The sequence below is a fragment of the Choloepus didactylus genome, chromosome 17, assembly GCF_015220235.1.
Source record: "Choloepus didactylus isolate mChoDid1 chromosome 17, mChoDid1.pri, whole genome shotgun sequence".
NCBI lineage: Eukaryota > Metazoa > Chordata > Mammalia > Pilosa > Megalonychidae > Choloepus > Choloepus didactylus.
The window spans coordinates 4,694,911-4,712,064 of NC_051323.1; the positions used below are offsets into that span (position 1 = coordinate 4,694,911).

Here is a 17,154-nt window from a genome sequence, read left to right on the forward strand (position 1 = left end):
ACTGGGCACGTTGGCTGGGCCAGGTAGACTTCCAACCCCATGCCCAGGGCTGTGCCAGCTCTGTCAGGGCCACAGAACTTTATCCTCAAGGAAGACGCAAGTTTGCAGACAAGATAAGACTAATTCGTGAAGCAATTAGTGAAAAATACAAGGGAGCTTAAAAGTACTAAATTGTTTGGAGCAGGCTATAATTGTGTTAATAATACATACCATTTGTTCGGCATCTTGGAGTTAACCTGGCACTTGCAAATACATTATCTCATGTAATTCTCAAAACAAACCAACCAAGTATATACTGTTATTAGCAGAAGAAGAAACTGAGGCTCACAGAGAAGAAATGACTTGTTTGTAGTCACACCACCAGTAAATGGATGACGAAAAAACAAAACAAAAAAAGAGCTCAACTGATTCCAACCTCATTTGGTACCAGGATCCCTGCTTTTGTTAAGTGTGTGTGTGTGTGTGTGTGTAGGTGTGTATGTGCGTCTGTGATGGTAAGCTGGCTCTCATGTGCACACAGGTGTCTGTCTGTATGTAGGTGTTTACAGGTGCAGGTGTTTCTTCAAGTTTCAGCTCACCCAGATTTCAGACTCACCTGTTTATCTTGTGGTTCCTGTTTCATGTCTCCTTGTGCTTGTGCTTAATGGCTTTTTTGGGTCCTCTCTCACAGTTGTGGTGGTCTCTCCGCCCTGGATAGGTTTCCGTCTGGCATTTTGGTGGAACTGAAAATGTTACCATAATCTCTGAACACTGTGCAGAACTAGTTTCTCCTAATAGTTCCCAGTAGATCAATGGTTATAAATTTGTCTGTATCTTTCTTGGACCTGTTTCTGGTTTGAGCAGGTCTTACACATACCCAGGTAGAGCATTCTGTCAGTGACTATTGTATCTTCCACAGACTCCTGGTTTCAGAAGTGAACTTTGGGGAAGTCAACTCCATACACCTACTCATCAGGGATTCCTCTCCAATGCTCTGCTTTCCCAGAGATGGGGAGCTCACTGCCTCTTACCCCAGTACCCGTTCTACTGCTAGACCGATCTCTGGGCTCAAACATCCTTTCTCATCGTGAGCCAAAGCCTGCCTCTCCAATTCCCACATCCCCATTCTGCCTTCTGGAATGACGGTGGCCTCTCAGCTGTCTGTAATGGTATGAGAGAGGTGCATTCATGTCTATCTGAAGCATCACAGCAATGCGCACATTTAAAATGAGAGGGCTGCATTTTGGGGTGAGTCAGGTTCTCTAGGGTGATGGACGGGAATCCAGCCAGAAGAAGGAGGTGAGAGTCTGGCTTCCATCTCACTCACCTTCTCCTGGCTCTGCTTCCCTTTCCGTTGGCTTCCCTCTCAGGGAGGCTCTTTCTGCAATGAGGCAAGATGACCTCCAGCAGCTCCAGGTCTATGGCCCAGAGGCCAGAGAAGTCCCCATTCTTAGTATTTCAAACACAAGTCACATTGACCTGAACTGGGTCACATACCTGGAATTGATAGTCATGGCCCTGACTGGCAAAGCCTGCACTCAGGTACCCACGGGGGGCATGGAGGATGGGGGTCAATGCCGACAGAACCCACACTGGGGTGGGAGGGGACCTTCCCAATAGAAAATAATCGAGGCTCTATCAGCGGAAGAGAGAAGATCAGAAACAAGAGACACCACAGTGGGGCTGCTTAAGATTAATTTAATTCAGTCTGCGTTCGATCTTCAGTCAAACAAATTCAAGTCCCCTGAATTGGAACGTATGATCATTTGAACCTAGCTTGGTTGGAGAAATTGCCACTCTCCCCTAACCAGGAGAACGGCAGAGGAGTGTTTAGTCTATTTAAGAAACACCACCCTGTGCCCTCCCAGGTCTTCTTTGCCATTCCTGAAGGCAGAGCCAGGGGGTCCGGTCCTTGCCGAGTCCTGGTACATATAGGAAAGTAGCACAACCAGACGTAAAAGTCAGGGCTGGCCTTGCACAGTTATTTCAAAACGGGGTGTACTTTTAAGGTCCACAAGGCTTAAGATTTCTGGGCAGGAGACAGCTGGGAAGAAACCTGCTCACAGGACTTGCAAAGCCACCATCACAAGGAAAAGCACTTTTATTCCAGGCATTCCCAAGATTTTTACCATAGGAGCCTCCAACAAGGCAGGCCAAGACCTTTGGATCTGGTATGGGCAGATAAACTAAGGCTGAGACTCTGAGCCCCGGGCCTGTGTTAAGTTGGTGAGTGGCCCCCACCTTCACAAGTTTAGGGGCTCGGACCCCGAATCCCTGGAGCCAAGGTTGACCAGGTGCTCAAGGCTCTTCACTTGCAGGACCTGCAGCTTTCACACGGAGCAGTGGGGAGGCCCTTGCAGCAGTCATCCACACCCCCTCACCCAGCCTCCGGGCACAGCACCCTCCGAGCACAGAGCAGCCAGGGAACAGAAAATCCAAATGACCCAGGTCAGAGGCAGGCCCCAGACCCTGCTGAGAGCCTCCTGAGACCCTCCGACACCAGCTCCGCGTGGGAGAGGTGCACAGGGCAGCTCCAAGGGCACACCTCCCCAGGAGCTGCAGCCTACGAGGGACGGAGGGCACGCTCCTTCCACCGCCGGCTCAGAGCCTCGATGGTGTTCCGAAGCATGAGTGCCCAGTCTTCGCCTCTCGGCATCGGGGTGCAGCGTGTCTCCTTGTGCTCTAGGGCCAGGATCTCCGCAGGAGCCTCCAGGGGCAGCCCGGCTGCCTGCACAGCTTCTGAGAACTTGGCAGCAGAGGCCGGGGCCAGGCAGCACCGGGGCGTGCACTGGGGTGAGTGGGAGAGGGCAGGTGGGAGGCTGGATGGAGGGGGGAGAAGGAACAGGGACAGTGAGGGTAGGGTGGGGTTTGGAGGAGAGATGGAGGATTGGTACCTTGAGTTTGTCTCTGCAATCACTGCCCGGCCACCTGCTCCTCCTCGTGGCAAGTCCAGCCCACCTCCCCCAGCAGTTCTCCCCGTGATCTCTACTACGGGCCTTCTCATGGACCCATGGTGCTCAGGGCACAGTTCTGCACGGTACACTTATGGTGCTGCATTAAAGCCGTTTCTTCACATTCCTGTCTCCTCTGTTTCAGGACCCCTGAGAGTCAGATTCTCCCCGGGACCCATACCTGGGCTGCTGCTGGTAATGGTGACTCACGGCCACGGCCGAGTGAGGGCACAGCACGTACCGGTTCTCGTCCCAGCAGCGGATCATGGTCTGGGTGATGGTCTCATCCGACACCGACTCGGACGTCACTGCCCCTGAAAGCTGACGGGTCCCGGGTGGGAATCAGGATTAGGAGGGGGTGGTGGCTAAGAACGTACCCTATGCCTCCCAGCCAGACAAACACCAGGGACTCGAATGAAACAGATGCTCAGCTTGTTTCAGATTCAGCTCAGAGGAAATGCTGATTCCCTAACTTGTGTGAAGGTTTCACACCTCTGCTAATAACTTCCAGCATCAGCTACAATGCAGTGCTAACTCAGACGAACCCCAGGGTGGTCAGACCACTGGTGAGAAGCATGTTCCCAAAGCCACACCCCACTTCAGACACCAGCTGCAAGTTGGGGGGCTTCTGGGCCACTCACACTTCTGGCCAACTGACTACAAATTCAGGGATTCCCACCAACCCCTCAGTTTTGTTTTGTTTATTATTTTATTTATTTTTTTTTTATTTTGAAATAAATTCAAAGTTATAGGAACAGTTGCAAAAACAATACTAACCCCATACACGGAATTCCATCATACCCTGACCCCCCTCCCCCGATAGCCCAATCCACCAACTTTAACCTGCTGTCAAATCGCATTTCTTTCCCTCCCTCCCTCCCTCCCTCCCTATCTACCATCCATCATCTATTGCTCTGTCTTCTGAACATATGAGAGTTAGCTGCACACATCCTTGAACATACACTATAATTCACGTATATACTTCCCATGAACAAGAACATTCTTTTATGCAATTCCATTAAGCGCAGCTAAGAAGTACAAGAGATTCAACAATGAAACAAAGCTTACATTCTGTATTTCCTTTTCCTTATGTCTCAACTGTGTCCCTTTGAGACTTCTGTCCTCCATCCTCAAATCCCATCCAGGTTCATCCTTGGCATTCAATTGTCATCTATTTAGACTTTTTTTTTTTTTTTTTCAATTGTGGAAACATAGATACAGCCTAAATCGTCCCATTCCACCCCTCCCTAGCATTCCATTAGTGGGATTAATCACCTTTAGAATCCAACCCCTCAGTTTTGATAATTTGCCAGAACAACTCACAGAACTCAGGACAGTGCTCTACTTACCATTCCAGTTTTATTATGATAAGCAAAAAGATATGGTGTAAGGATGCCAAAACAAGCAGCAGCCAAAAGAAGAGAGGCATGGGGTGAGGTCTGGGAGGGGTCCCAGTGGTGTCAGGACACATGACTGTCCCAGCATATTGATGTGTAACTGTCAATCAGGGAAGGTCACTGGAGCTTCAACGCCCAGAGTTTTTACTGGAGTCTCAGCAGGTACCAAGATTGAGTGATTTGATGCCCAAGTGGTTGAACTTGATATCCAGCACCCTCCCCCACCCCCAGGTGAGAGACCAGAGATCAGGCTCTGATCTCCTGGCTGGTCTTTCTGGCATGGCCAGCCCCCACTCTAAGACACCTGGGTGTCTGGCCTCACCTGAGTCATCTCATTAGCATAAACAATCAGGTGTGCTCCTGAAGGTCATCATGAGTGACAAAGATGCTTCTATCATGGGAAATTCCAAGAATGTAGAAGTTACTCCCCAGAAGCCTGGAACAGAGGCTGGATGTCTTTTTAGAGGCCAAATTCCTTAGGATACAATCTCTTAAGAATCATTATCTGGTCTCCCAGTTTTAAGTTGATGCACTCAGCTTGAGGAAAGGATACGTTTGAGTTTTAGGTCAATAAATTCAGTTAGGATTTGGCTCAGAAATAAGCAAATTGGTGTACAGTCTTGTTCAACAACCTGACAAAGCACGGCAGTCTAAAGGCAAACATTTCTGGTGCTTTGTGGTTGGCCTGCCCCCTTTCTGGGGGCCTGAGAACCCTTTTCACCAGTTTCCACTCAGCTCCTGTCGTTCCTCCCGTAGGGAAGAAACTCCCCTCTCTGAGGTCCCTGGCATGGTGGTTTGATTGTTCCCTAAAAATTTGTTGCATGTGTATAATGTGCCAAACACCCCACATACACTCAACTGCAAAAACAGACGCCCTGTGCTGTTACTGATTGTTACTGATTGTTTACATAGCCACTTCCCCAACTACGGTTCTCAGAAGGCAACAGTTGTATTTTATTTTTCTTCATCTCTCCAGCACCTAGCCCAGTTCCCAGCCTATACTGGATGTATAAAAAGGAATGAGTGAATGACTTCCCTAAATGGTAACTTCTTTCCTGGATCACTTCTACCAATGGAGATGGCCCCACTACTCCCAGGCCCTGGAAATACTGGTTCATAAAATAGGCAAGCCAAGATGCATTCTCTGGAAGGCACCTAATACATCTCTTGTCTTCTAGAAAAGCACTTCATTAAATGCCATTCCAGGAAATGCAGTGACTCCTGTACTTACAGCCAGGGAGAGAATGGAGAAGTTGAAATTGGATACCTGTCTTCATGGAGCACCTCATTTACGCAGGGAGACGGTGTGTGGATGTCAAAACAAACCATTAATCAAGTAATTTGATCTCTGATTGCTTCAAAAGAAGCATGGATTCCAGAAGACGGAAAGAAATCCACTCTGGTCTGCAGGGCCAAGCCCAGAGAACTGTATCCAGTTCTGGGCACCACACTTGGAGAAGGACACTGACCATGCAAAATTATGTCACAGAAAGGACAGCTAAAAGAACCAGGAAGATTGAGTGGGTAAATGAGAATTCTCTTCAAAAATGGGGAAAATTTTTAAATAGAATCAGAATGCACAGCAGTATGCAACCTAGAAGGAGCAGATTCTAGCTCAATATAAAGAATTTTCTAATGATTAGAGTTGGTATGAGGTAGTGAGGCACTGGCCACTGAAGGACACTGTCACAACTTCAACATGAGAAATTCTATTATTTTTGAATACAAAATAAGTGACCATCACCATGTTGCATTAAAATAAAAGCAATCCTTCTCAACTGGATTACTAGATTTCTCTCACACTAAGGAAATGAAATTTCTCCTAACAAGTGCAATGATCTCAGCTCCTACTAGATGGGCAAAGTGGCTTCTTATGGTTGGAAATTAACAATAATGATAAACAAAAATAATAATAGCTCATGTATGTTGCCAGGCAGTATGCAAAGTGCTTTGCAGGGATCATTTGATTTAATCTCCCAACAACCCCAGGCATTCTTATCATCCCATTTTACAGATGAGGAGATAGGGGGCACCGAGTCTCGGAAACTTGAACAAAGTCTCATTGGCTAGCTCACAGTGAGCCCTGCTTGACCCTAAATCAAGGCCCTCTACTCATTCAATAAATTAATCCCCTTAAAGTGCCCGTCAGCAGGTGCTCAAGGAACAAGAGACCACGTCCCTTGAGCAGACTTTTAAACACAAAGTCCGGTTCCATGGCTGCACCCTTTCCTTTCTGCAGGGCTGTGGGTAGGGACTGACCTTTTCGTGCAGTTCCTTGGGCAGACGCAGACCCTGAGTTATTTCAAACTGCTCCATGAGTGTCCTGGTCCCCTGGCTGTCGGAGCCAGAGAGCAGCCAGAAGATTCTCTCCATGTTGTAGGGTACCTGGCAGAGAGGTAGGGTCCCTTTGCACAGCCCTGCCTGACCCACCCCGGGGCCCCACCTGCACACCCCCCACGGGCCGCACCTGGATGTCCATAGCCGATGCCCAGGTTGGTTGGACGGCCTCGGACAGAGAAAAGTCCCCCTGCTGGAGGGTCCTGTGGATGATGTCATTGCGGTTCACTGCCGCCACCAGGCGGATGGGCAGGCCCATATTCTGCGCGATGCACCCAGCTGAAGGCAAGAGAAGAGAACCACAGTTTCTTACATGGGGCAGCAAAAGCACAAGCTGCAAAAGGAAAAACAGATGATGCGGATTTCATCAAAATTTAAAAGCTTTGGGGCTTTTGAAGCTTTTGTGCTTCAAAGGACACTATTAAGAAAATGAAAAGACAACTCACAGAATAGGAGAAAATATTTGTAATTAGCTATCTGATAAGGGACGTGTATCTAGAATATAAAAAGAACTCTTACCACTCAAGAACAAAAAGAGAAATAACCCAGTGATTGTATACTTTGCATGGTTTATTTGGTGTGTGAATATATCTCAAAAAACTGCATTAAAAAATGGGTCAAGGATTTAACAGACATTTCTCTAAAGAAGAAACACAAATGGCCAACAAGCATATGAAAAGATGTTCAATGTCATTAGTTATCAGAAAAATGCAAATCAAGACCACGATGAGATAACACTTTACCCACACTAGGATGGCTTGTATGTAACAAAAAGATAATCACAAGGGTTGGTGAGGATTTGGAGACACTGGAACCCTCGTAGATTGCTGATGGGGATGTAAAATGATGCTAGAGTTTCTTCAAAAAGTTAAGTATAGAGTTATCATATACCCCAGTAATTCCACTCCTGGTTATATATCCAAGAGAAATGAAAACACATGTCTGCACAAAACTGGTACACACATGTTCACAGCAGCATTATTAATAATAGCTAAAAATTAGAAATAACCCAAATGTCTATTGACTGACGAATGGATAAGCAAAATATGATACATAAATATAATGGAATATGGTTCAGCAATAAAAAAGAAGGAACTACTAATACATTCTACCTCATGCATGAACCTTGAAAACATTACGCTGCCCGAAAGAAGCCGGTCTTAAAAGACCACACTGTATGATTCCATTTATACAAAATGTCCAGAAAAAGGCAGATCCACAAAGACAAAAAGTAGATTAGACAAGAAAAGAAAAACTGAAAAAACAGAAAATCAACAACTCTTCTTAGATCCACCAGAGAATTGACGTCACAGGGCAAACCACTGCCTGGAAAACTGTACACAGGCAGACACAGAGAATCGCAGCTTACTGGGACCACAGCATCCAGAAGGAATACTTAAAGAGTAGCTGCCTAACAGCTGGAGACCAGCTGGAGAGATAAAAACGCAGAAGACCCAGCCTAAGGGGCACTTCCAAGCTTTTACCTCCAGAAGCCCCACCAAATACCACTAGAAGACCAGAGAAGAATCCCCTCATGCTTTTGGCAGGTGGTGGGGAAAAGCAACCATTGTGAAATATGCTAAAGGTGTTCTCTTCCCCTTGACAAGTCCTGCCCTCAAGGGAAACCATCTTACCACAGCCCATCCACCTGGGTTTTACCTGAGCGTAACCTATACGAGGAAGGGAATGAATATCCAGCTCCAGCCCCTCTAGCCCTCCTGTCTCACCTAAGGGGTGGGGGTGGGGGGAGCTGAGGCTGCAGCCCAGGGGCACAGGCCCCTAAAAGATGGAGAGCCAATCACAGGGTTATGGAGGGCTTCCCCAGCCCACCACCTCCAGCCCCAGCACACACACCTTACACACATCAGTAGGGCCTTGGATAGTAAGGGGATCACAGCTGAAAGAGCTACAAGGCTCAGACCCTGTTTAAAAAGAAGTCTCTAGAAAAACCCAAATATGACAGGAGAGACAAAAACGAGGACATCAGAGGAAATTGTAGCCTCTGACACCTACAACCACAGGAAACAGTAAAACACAGCTTAACTCCTTGGCCAGGTAAATACACATCCTCACACTAAGGAATATTTACTCAATATATCATGTCCAGCTTTTGACAAAAAACTAGAAGGCACATTAAAAGGCAAAGAACACACTCAGAAGAGACAGAACAAGCATCAGAACCAGAATCAGACACCGCAGAGATTTCTGAATTATCAGACTAGGAATTTTTTTTTCTTTTTTAGGCTTATCACTAGAGACTTCATTTTATTAAGCTGCTGTATTTTTTTAATATATATTCATTTTATTGAGATATATTCACATACCACACAGTCATACAAATCATACATTCGATTGTTCACAGTACCATTACATAGTTGTACATTCATCACCAAAATCAATCCCTGACACCTTCATTACTACACACACAAAAATAACAAGAATAATAATTAGAGTGAAAAAGAGCAATTAAAGTAAAAAAGAACACTGGGTACCTTTGTCTGTTTGTTTGTTTCCTTCTCCCATTTTTCTACTCATCCATCCATAACTAGACAAAGGGGAGTGTGGTCCTTATGGCTTTCCCAATCCCATTGTCACCCCTCATAAGCTACATTTTTATACAATCGTCTTCAAGATTCATGGGTTCTGGGTTGTAGTTTGGTACTTTCAGGTATCTACCGCCAGCTACCCCAATTCATTAGAACCTAAAAAGGGTTGTCTAAAGTGTGTGTAAGAGTGCCCACCAGAGTGACCTCTCGGCTCCTTTTGGAATCTCTCTGCCATTGAAGCTTATTTCATTTCCTTTTACTTCCCCCTTCTGGTCAAGAAGATGTTCTCCGTCCCACGATGCCAGGTCTACATTCCACCCCAGGAGTCATATTCCATGTTACCAGGGAGATTCACTCCCCTGGGTGTATCAGACTAGGAATTTAAAATAACTATGATTAATATGTGAATGGATCTAATAGAAAAAGTACACAATTTGTAAAGCAGGTGGGTAATGTAAACAGAAAGATGGAAACTCTTAAGAAAGAATCAAAAGGAAATGCTAGAAACCAAAACCACTGCAACACAAATGAAGATCGCCTTTGATGAGCTCATGGTGGAGGAAAGAATCAGTGAGCTCAAAGATATGTCAATGGAAAGTTCCCAACTGAAAAGCAAAGAGAAAAAAAAAAATGGGCTGGGGGGTTGGGGCGGGGGATACCCAGAACAGAACAGAATATCCAAGACTGTGGAACAATTACAAAAGGTATAACATACACGTAATGTAGCTATCAGGAGAAGAATGAAAAGAACAGAAGAAATATTTGAAGTAATAATGACTGAGACTTTTTCAAAATTATTGAGAGACACCAAACCACAGATTCAGGAAGCTCTGAGAACACCAAGTTGGATAAATACCAAAAATTCTTCACCTGGCATATCACATTCAAACAGCAGAAAATCAAAGACAAAGAAAAAAATCTCGAAAGCTAAAGGAAAAAAAATCTCAAATTCTGTATCCAAATAAATTCTCTTTTAAAAGCAAAGGAGAAATAAAGACTTTCTTAGACAAACAAAAATCAAGGGAATTTGCTGCCATGAGACCTGCTTTGTAAGAAATGTAAAAGAAGTTCTTCAGAGAGAAGGAAAATTATATAGGTCAGAAACTTGGATCCACATAAAGAAAGGCAGTGTGTTAAAAAGAAATAAATGGAGGTTCTTTGGTTGTACTGGGATCAAATTTTATCTGATATGGTATGAAATTAATGGGCTATAGCAGAACCTTATAAATCATACCGAAATGCTCTTTATGAGGTGGGATAACATCTCCCTCTTGTGGGAGAACCTGCATGAGTGAATTAAATATGCAATTAACACCCACTGTGGGTCCAACCTTATGCTAGAAGGGGCATGGCTTCTCCAAAGACCTTTCCATTCAGTTAAAGGGACCAGATTCGTATTAGGGAGAAGTTTCTTATCAAAGGTAGACTTGTCAAAGTAGAGGAAACTGCCCAAATTTAAATTAAAATTTAAAAAAGAATGGGCACACCCCTCTCTCTAGCTGAGTCAACTCAGCAGGTGAACTCACTGTCCTCCCCACTACGTGGGACCTGACTCCCAGGGTTGTAAACCTCCCTGGCAACGCAGGATGTAACTCCCGGGGATGAATCTGGACCTGGCATCATGGGATTGAGAATATCTTCTTGACCAAATGGGGAAGGAAATGAAACAAAATAAAGTTTCAGTGGCTGAGAGATTTCAAATGGAGTCAAAAGGTCACTCTGGTGGGCATTCTTATGCACTATATAGATATCCCTTTTTAGGTTTTAGTGTATTGCAATAGCTAGAAGTAAATACCTGAAACTTTCAAACTGCAACAGCTGTGTAACTATGTAGCTTACAAGGGGTGACAGTGTGATTGTGAAAACCTTGTGGTTCACACTCCCTTTATCCAGTGTATGGATGGATGAGTAGAAAAATGGGGACAGGTACTAGATGAAAGGTAGGGTGGGATGGGGGGATGATTTGGGTGTTCTTTTTTACTTTCATTTTTTGATTTCTATTTTTATTCTTTCTGGTGTAAGAAAAATGTTAAAAAATAGATTGGGGTGATGAATACACAACTATATGATGGTACTGTGAGCAGTTGATTGTACACCATGGATGACTGTATGGTATATGAATATATCTCAATAAATCTGAATTAAAAAAAAAAAAAGAGTGGGCACTTACATACCCAAAATTATTCCAGGTACAAAGATGCATAAGACACAGTTTCTGAACCCAAGGAATTTATAACCCATCTGGGAAGACAAAATGTAAATGTATAATTCTGTTATAATATTCTATTATAATTGCTGAGATACAAGTATGCTGGCGATGTGAAGTGAATAAAGACATAGAAGGTCACTGACACAGTTAGCACTGAATCAGTGAAGACAGAGATTGATGAGTTGGACGTAGCTCTTGTTTAACTCTGCAAACATTTCTGGGCCAGCCTGCATTTTTACTGTTCCTCGCCTTTTATACCATGTCACTGAAATCCGCCTCCACCTAGCACCTTTCTCTAAAGTGACCACAGTTCTTGATGGTTCTACCTGGCAAACACTTGAGGCCCACTGTGCGCCAGGCCCTGTCCAGGAGATCCAAGAACCAAGAACACATCACTGCTTTCTCCAAGGAGGGACAGAGGGAGGCTCCAGTTACACCCGACAGTATGCCAGGAGAGTCCTACGTTATCCCACGGAACGCTTACAGCAACCCTACGGGAAAAGGAATGTTGTCCTTTCACATCCTCTCCCTCCTTTTCCCCTCTCTCTGTAAGTTTTACTGAGCTATAACTCACATACCATACAATCTACCCATTTAAAGCGTACATGTCCATGCTTTTGAGTATAAGTCACAGTTGTGCAACCATCACCCCAATCAATATGAGAACATTCTCATTACACCCCAAAGAAACCTTGTACCCTTTAGCAGTCAGCCGTCATTGTCCGCTTCCCCTCTAGCCATGGGCAACCACTAATCGACTTGTTAAACAATTTTATCCAATGATTTAATGGAGATAATATAGCTAATAAAGTTACATTTACATTTTTTCAGGAAAAATGAGGCTCGGGGGGAGTCACAGAGCTTATAAATTGCAGGGTGGGTACTTGAAGCTATTGGGAAGAGCAGGTGTTTATAACTTACTGTAACACTCAGGAATACCTGCCATCAAACACTGTAAGCAGAATCAGGTGCTTGGAGGGTCCCAAAAGTCTTCCTTTGACTCATCTTTGAGGAATAAGGTGGGGTTGGGGATGGGGCCACTCCAAAAGACAGATGAGAACAGACGTCTGAAAAATAGACACCTACTCTAAGGTCCTGAAGATAATGATTTGAAAATTTTGACTCCTCTCCATCAGGGATCCAGGCAGGAAAAAGTGTAAATGTAACTTTATTAGCTAGATTATCTCCATTAAATCATTGGATAAAATTATTTAACAAGTAGATGAGTGGATGCCCAGGGCTAGAGGGGAAGCGGACAATGAGGGCTAACTGCTAAAGGGTACAAGGTTTCTTTGGGGTGTAATGAGAATGTTCTCATATTGATTGGGGTGATGGTTGCACAACTGTGACTTATACTCAGAAGCATGGACATGTACGCTTTAAATGGGTGGACTGTATGGTATGTGAGTTATAGCTCAGTAAAACTTATAGAGAGAGAGAGGGGAAGGAGGGAGAGGAGAGAAAGAGGAAGAGACAGAGAGGAGAAGAAAGAGAGGAGAGAAAGAGGAAGAGAAGAGAAGGGAAGGAGAGAGAGAGGGAGAAGAGAAGACAGAGGAGGAGGAGAGAGAGGGAGAGGAGAGAAAGAGGAAGGGACAGAGAGGAGAAGAGAGAGAGGAGAGAAAGAGGAAGAGAAGAGAAGGGAAGGAGAGAGAGAGGGAGAAGAGAAGACAGAGGAGGAGGAGAGAGAGGGAGAGGAGAGAAAGAGGAAGGGACAGAGAGGAGAAGAGAGAGAGGAGAGAAAGAGGAAGAGAAGAGAAGGGAAGGAGAGAGAGAGGAGGAGAGAGAGGGAAGAAGAGGAGAGGAGAGAAAGAGAGAGAGGGAGAAGAGAAGACAGAGGAGGAAGAGAGAGAGGGAGAGGAGAGAAAGAGGAAGAGGAGAGAGAGGGAAGAAGAGGAGAGGAGAGAAAGAGAGAGAGGGAGAAGAGAAGACAGAGGAGGAGAGAGAGGGAGAGGAGAGAAAGAGGAAGAGGAGAGAAGGGGAGGAGAGAGAGAAGGAGAGAGAGGAGGAGAGAGAGGGAAGAGAGGAAGGAGAGAGGAGGGAGGAGAAAGCGGGAGAGGGAGGGGGAGAGAGAGAGGGAGGGAGAGAGAGAGAGGAGAGAGAGGGGAGGAAGAGGAGAGAAGGGGAGGAGAGAAGAGGAGAAGAGAGGAGGAAGAGAGAAGGGGAGAGAGAGAGAGAAGAAGAGAAGAGAAGAGGAGCTCACTGTACCCCTGGACTGCCCCCTGCCCGGTGCTGACACGCTGCCCACCACCTTTAAAGACCCCGACTGCAGCAGGGGAAAGGAGGCTCCAGGAGGTTGAAATAACCCGTGAAAAACCTGCTGGTGGCAGAGAAAGGCTTTGAACTACACCATCTGAGTCCGGAGCACATGCTCTCATCGCCCGACTCGGTGGCTTCAGACGGCGTCCCCTGGAGAGGCACGGGGAGGACAGGGCAGCCCCTCGGGCCACCCCAATACCAGCTCCTGTTTGCACAGAACAAACAAGCAAATCCTCACCCCGAGAGAGGCAGAGTCCAGCACGTACGGGGCCGAGGAGGGTTTCATATATCTTCATGAGCGGTTTATCTCTGGAGCGGAGTAAGGGAAGTTAGGGGTCGTCAGCCACCCCAACATTACTGTGAATTCTGCCAAACATGTTCACATTCTTATTTCACCGGGACCATCCTGAAAATGCCATGATGTCCTCACAGGACAGAGACATGGAGGCTCGGTGGGGTCTGGGGGCTTAACAGCTCCTGGCAGAGCAGGGAGAGATGCCGCCCACTCCAACACTCACTGCACGGGGCACCGTGGTGGGCACCGTGGTGGGCATGGGCCACAGAGGCCCCGGGCAGCGTCAGGCACTGAGGGCAACCGAGTGGGGAGGAGGAGGCACCTGGCACAGTGAGCCCGGCCGATCCGTCCTCGCCTCACTCCCAGCCCCTCTTCTCGCCAGGCCCCGGCTGCTGGAAGTCGGGAAGCTTCCCAAGCACTAGATGCTTTCACGGTCCTGGGCAGTGCCGGGGACAGACACCTCCAAAGGAGGCCCACTCTGCTGGGCCATCGCCAGCTCTGCCTCCCACCAGCAGTCGACTGACTTCCCTGCACCTCAGTTTCCTCACGATAAAATGGAAATAAAAGAACTGCCCTCCTCAAGGGTTCACGTGAGGATTCGATGGGTTAATATGCAGCAAACACTTAGTGCCTGACACATAGTAATTGGTTAATAAATGTCAGTTATGATTATAGATAATTACTTCAGTGCCATGCAGGCTACAGCACTTTACCCTTAGAAAGTTCTTACATAAAGAATCTTATTTGCTCCCTACAGCAGTCCTGGGAGATGTGACAAGCCATCCAACCTCCTTTCTATGGACAAGGAGCTGATGCTGAGGGGCCGCCCCACTGCTGGTCAGCTAATAAACCAGCACCCTTTCCACCTCATCACCACGGTGGCCGGGAACACATTGTGCCAATCAACTCGCTTGTCTGCACAGCAGACAGGTGCTCAAGGCTGGGAGCCAAATTATATGCAACCTTCAATTCCAACATCACTTATCTCGGACTGCAGAAGAGGGCACTGCCAGCTGGGCATGGCGGCTGGACCTTGACTTCGTCTCTCCACCCTCTGCTGAGCAGACAGCTCAGGCCACCAGAGCAGGCTGGGATTGGCCACTCCTTCTCCACCTGTGGCAAGAGCCTGAGATGCCCCCCCAGGAAGTCAGGGTCGCCTATTCTGTGTAGCCTCCCATCCCCTACAGAACTAGGACACCCCTTTTTTCTTGTCACAGTTGCAACAAAGGGCAGCTGGATGGATGGAGCCACAGGTGTCTTCTTGAAAGCCCATTCCAGCCCCGGGGTCTCCTCACCTGCCAGGTTACCAGCAGCCCCAGTTGGCACAATCACCTCCACAGGGGGCAGGGGGGCTGTGTCCAAGGATGGCGCACATCGGAAGTAAGCAAAGAAGTGGTGGGCGATTTGCACGAGGACCCGGGACCAGTTGATTGAATTCAGGCTCATCAGACTGTGCTTCTGGACAAAAGCCACATCTGCAAACACGGCCTTGATGGGTTCATCCAGCTCATCACTGTTGCCCTCCACTGCCAGGAGAGAAAGGAGAGGGCAGCTACCTCAAGAACCTGAGGCAGCTAGCACTTCCCTCCACGAGGCCCTCCCCAGCTGAGCCCACCCCGCAGGGGCCCGCATCCCCCTTGCTTTCCAGCTCCTCAAGGGTAGAAGCCATGCCTGCCCCCTGTTCTTGGGCCCTCGACTATTGGCCTAGCTTGAAGAGAACAGAAAATGTACTGGGAACCATTTCCAGTGTTCTACCATTACATATAATGAGATTTAAAATGCCCACCTTGGGGAAAGAACTCCTCTTTGTATTCCATCCCCACTGCCCCCCACTCTGCTGTGAAGGAGGAGAGAATGGTTTATCTGACTGTGAGCCTGGGAGAGGCTGAACATTTCCTCCGCAGTCTCCTATTGGGGATTAGGCTGGAAATAGTCACCACCCCATGTGGGCTACCCTTCTCCCCTCATTGAGATCACAGGGTGGGGTAAGCTCACCCAGCAGAATCTCTCCCTGAAGCCGGGTGGGCATTCAGCTTACTCTATGGATGAATTATTAAGGAACCCATTAGGCACTGGTCCAAGTTGCATGCCCCAATCGAGCTCAACCAGCAATCAAACCCACCCTGATCACTTATCTGATCCGAGGTCTATTTCTTCACTGGATCCAAACTTGGGAGGAGATAGGGGTGAGATTTTTTTCCTTAGTCAATCAATGGCTTTTAGCATAATCACAGAGTTGTGCATTCATCATCACAATCAATTTTAGAACATTTTCATTACTCCGAAAAGGAAAACCCCAGAGCCCTGAGCTGTCAGCTCTCAATCCCTCTATCCTTCCCCAGTCCTACATAACCACTAATCTAATGGTCTCTATAAATTTAATTATATTTAAAGAATACTAAAATGCTACTGTTATGTATAGTCCATAGTTTGCATTAGCTGTATTTTTTCCCATATACCACCCTATTATTAACACCTTATAATAGTGAGATACATATGCTATAGTTCATGAAAGAACATTCTAACATTTGTACTATTCCCACAGACATCATCCACCACAGGGTTCGCTGAGTTAAACACTCATGTTTTACCCTCTAGTTTTGCTTCTAGTGACATACACGACCTGAAACTACTCCTTTCATCCACATTCCCATGCATAATTCAGCACTTTAATTATACTCACAGTAATGTGCTACCATCACCTCTACACATTTCCAAACATTTACAATCAACCTAAAGGAGGAATTCTTCACAAATTAATCATCAGCTCCCCATTCTCTACCCCCATCCTGACTCCTGGTAGCCTATACTCAAGATTCTAACTTTATGAATTTGCTTATTATGGTTAGTTCATATTAATGAGACCCTACAATATTTGTCCTTTTGTGTCTGGCTTTTTCACCCAACACAATGTCGTCCAGATTCATCCATGTTGCCTCCCATATCAGGACTTCGTTCCTTCTTACAGCGGAATAATATTCCATTGCACGTATATACCACATTTTGTTTATTTATGGGTTGATGGACACTTGAGTTGTTTCCATCTTATGGCAATTGTGAGTAATGCTGCTAAGAACACTGGGGTGCAAATGTCTGTTTGCATCCCTGCTTTCAGTTCTTCTGGGTATCTACCTAGGAGCAGGGTTGCCAGATCATATGGCAATTGTATACTTAGCTTCCTGAG

At 46.3% G+C, this 17,154-nt stretch overlaps 1 protein-coding gene across 4 annotated transcripts in view; it reads right to left on the reverse strand.

The window, feature by feature from the left end:
• Positions 1 to 1,661: 1,661 nt before the first annotated feature.
• Positions 1,662 to 17,154, reverse strand: part of THNSL2 (threonine synthase like 2) — a 36,441-nt gene continuing 20,948 nt past the window's right edge. For 3 of the 4 annotated variants that reach the window (XM_037807102.1, XM_037807099.1, XM_037807100.1), the window contains 5 exons: positions 15,266 to 15,496; positions 6,795 to 6,943; positions 6,587 to 6,712; positions 3,112 to 3,251; positions 1,662 to 2,798 (listed from right to left, as the gene is read on the reverse strand). In XM_037807102.1, the coding sequence (XP_037663030.1) occupies positions 2,543 to 2,798; positions 3,112 to 3,251; positions 6,587 to 6,712; positions 6,795 to 6,943; positions 15,266 to 15,496 (902 nt within the window). In that variant the 3' untranslated portion in view covers positions 1,662 to 2,542. The remainder of the gene's footprint in view (positions 2,799 to 3,111; positions 3,252 to 6,586; positions 6,713 to 6,794; positions 6,944 to 15,265; positions 15,497 to 17,154) is intronic. The other variant, XM_037807101.1, reaches the window with a different exon arrangement.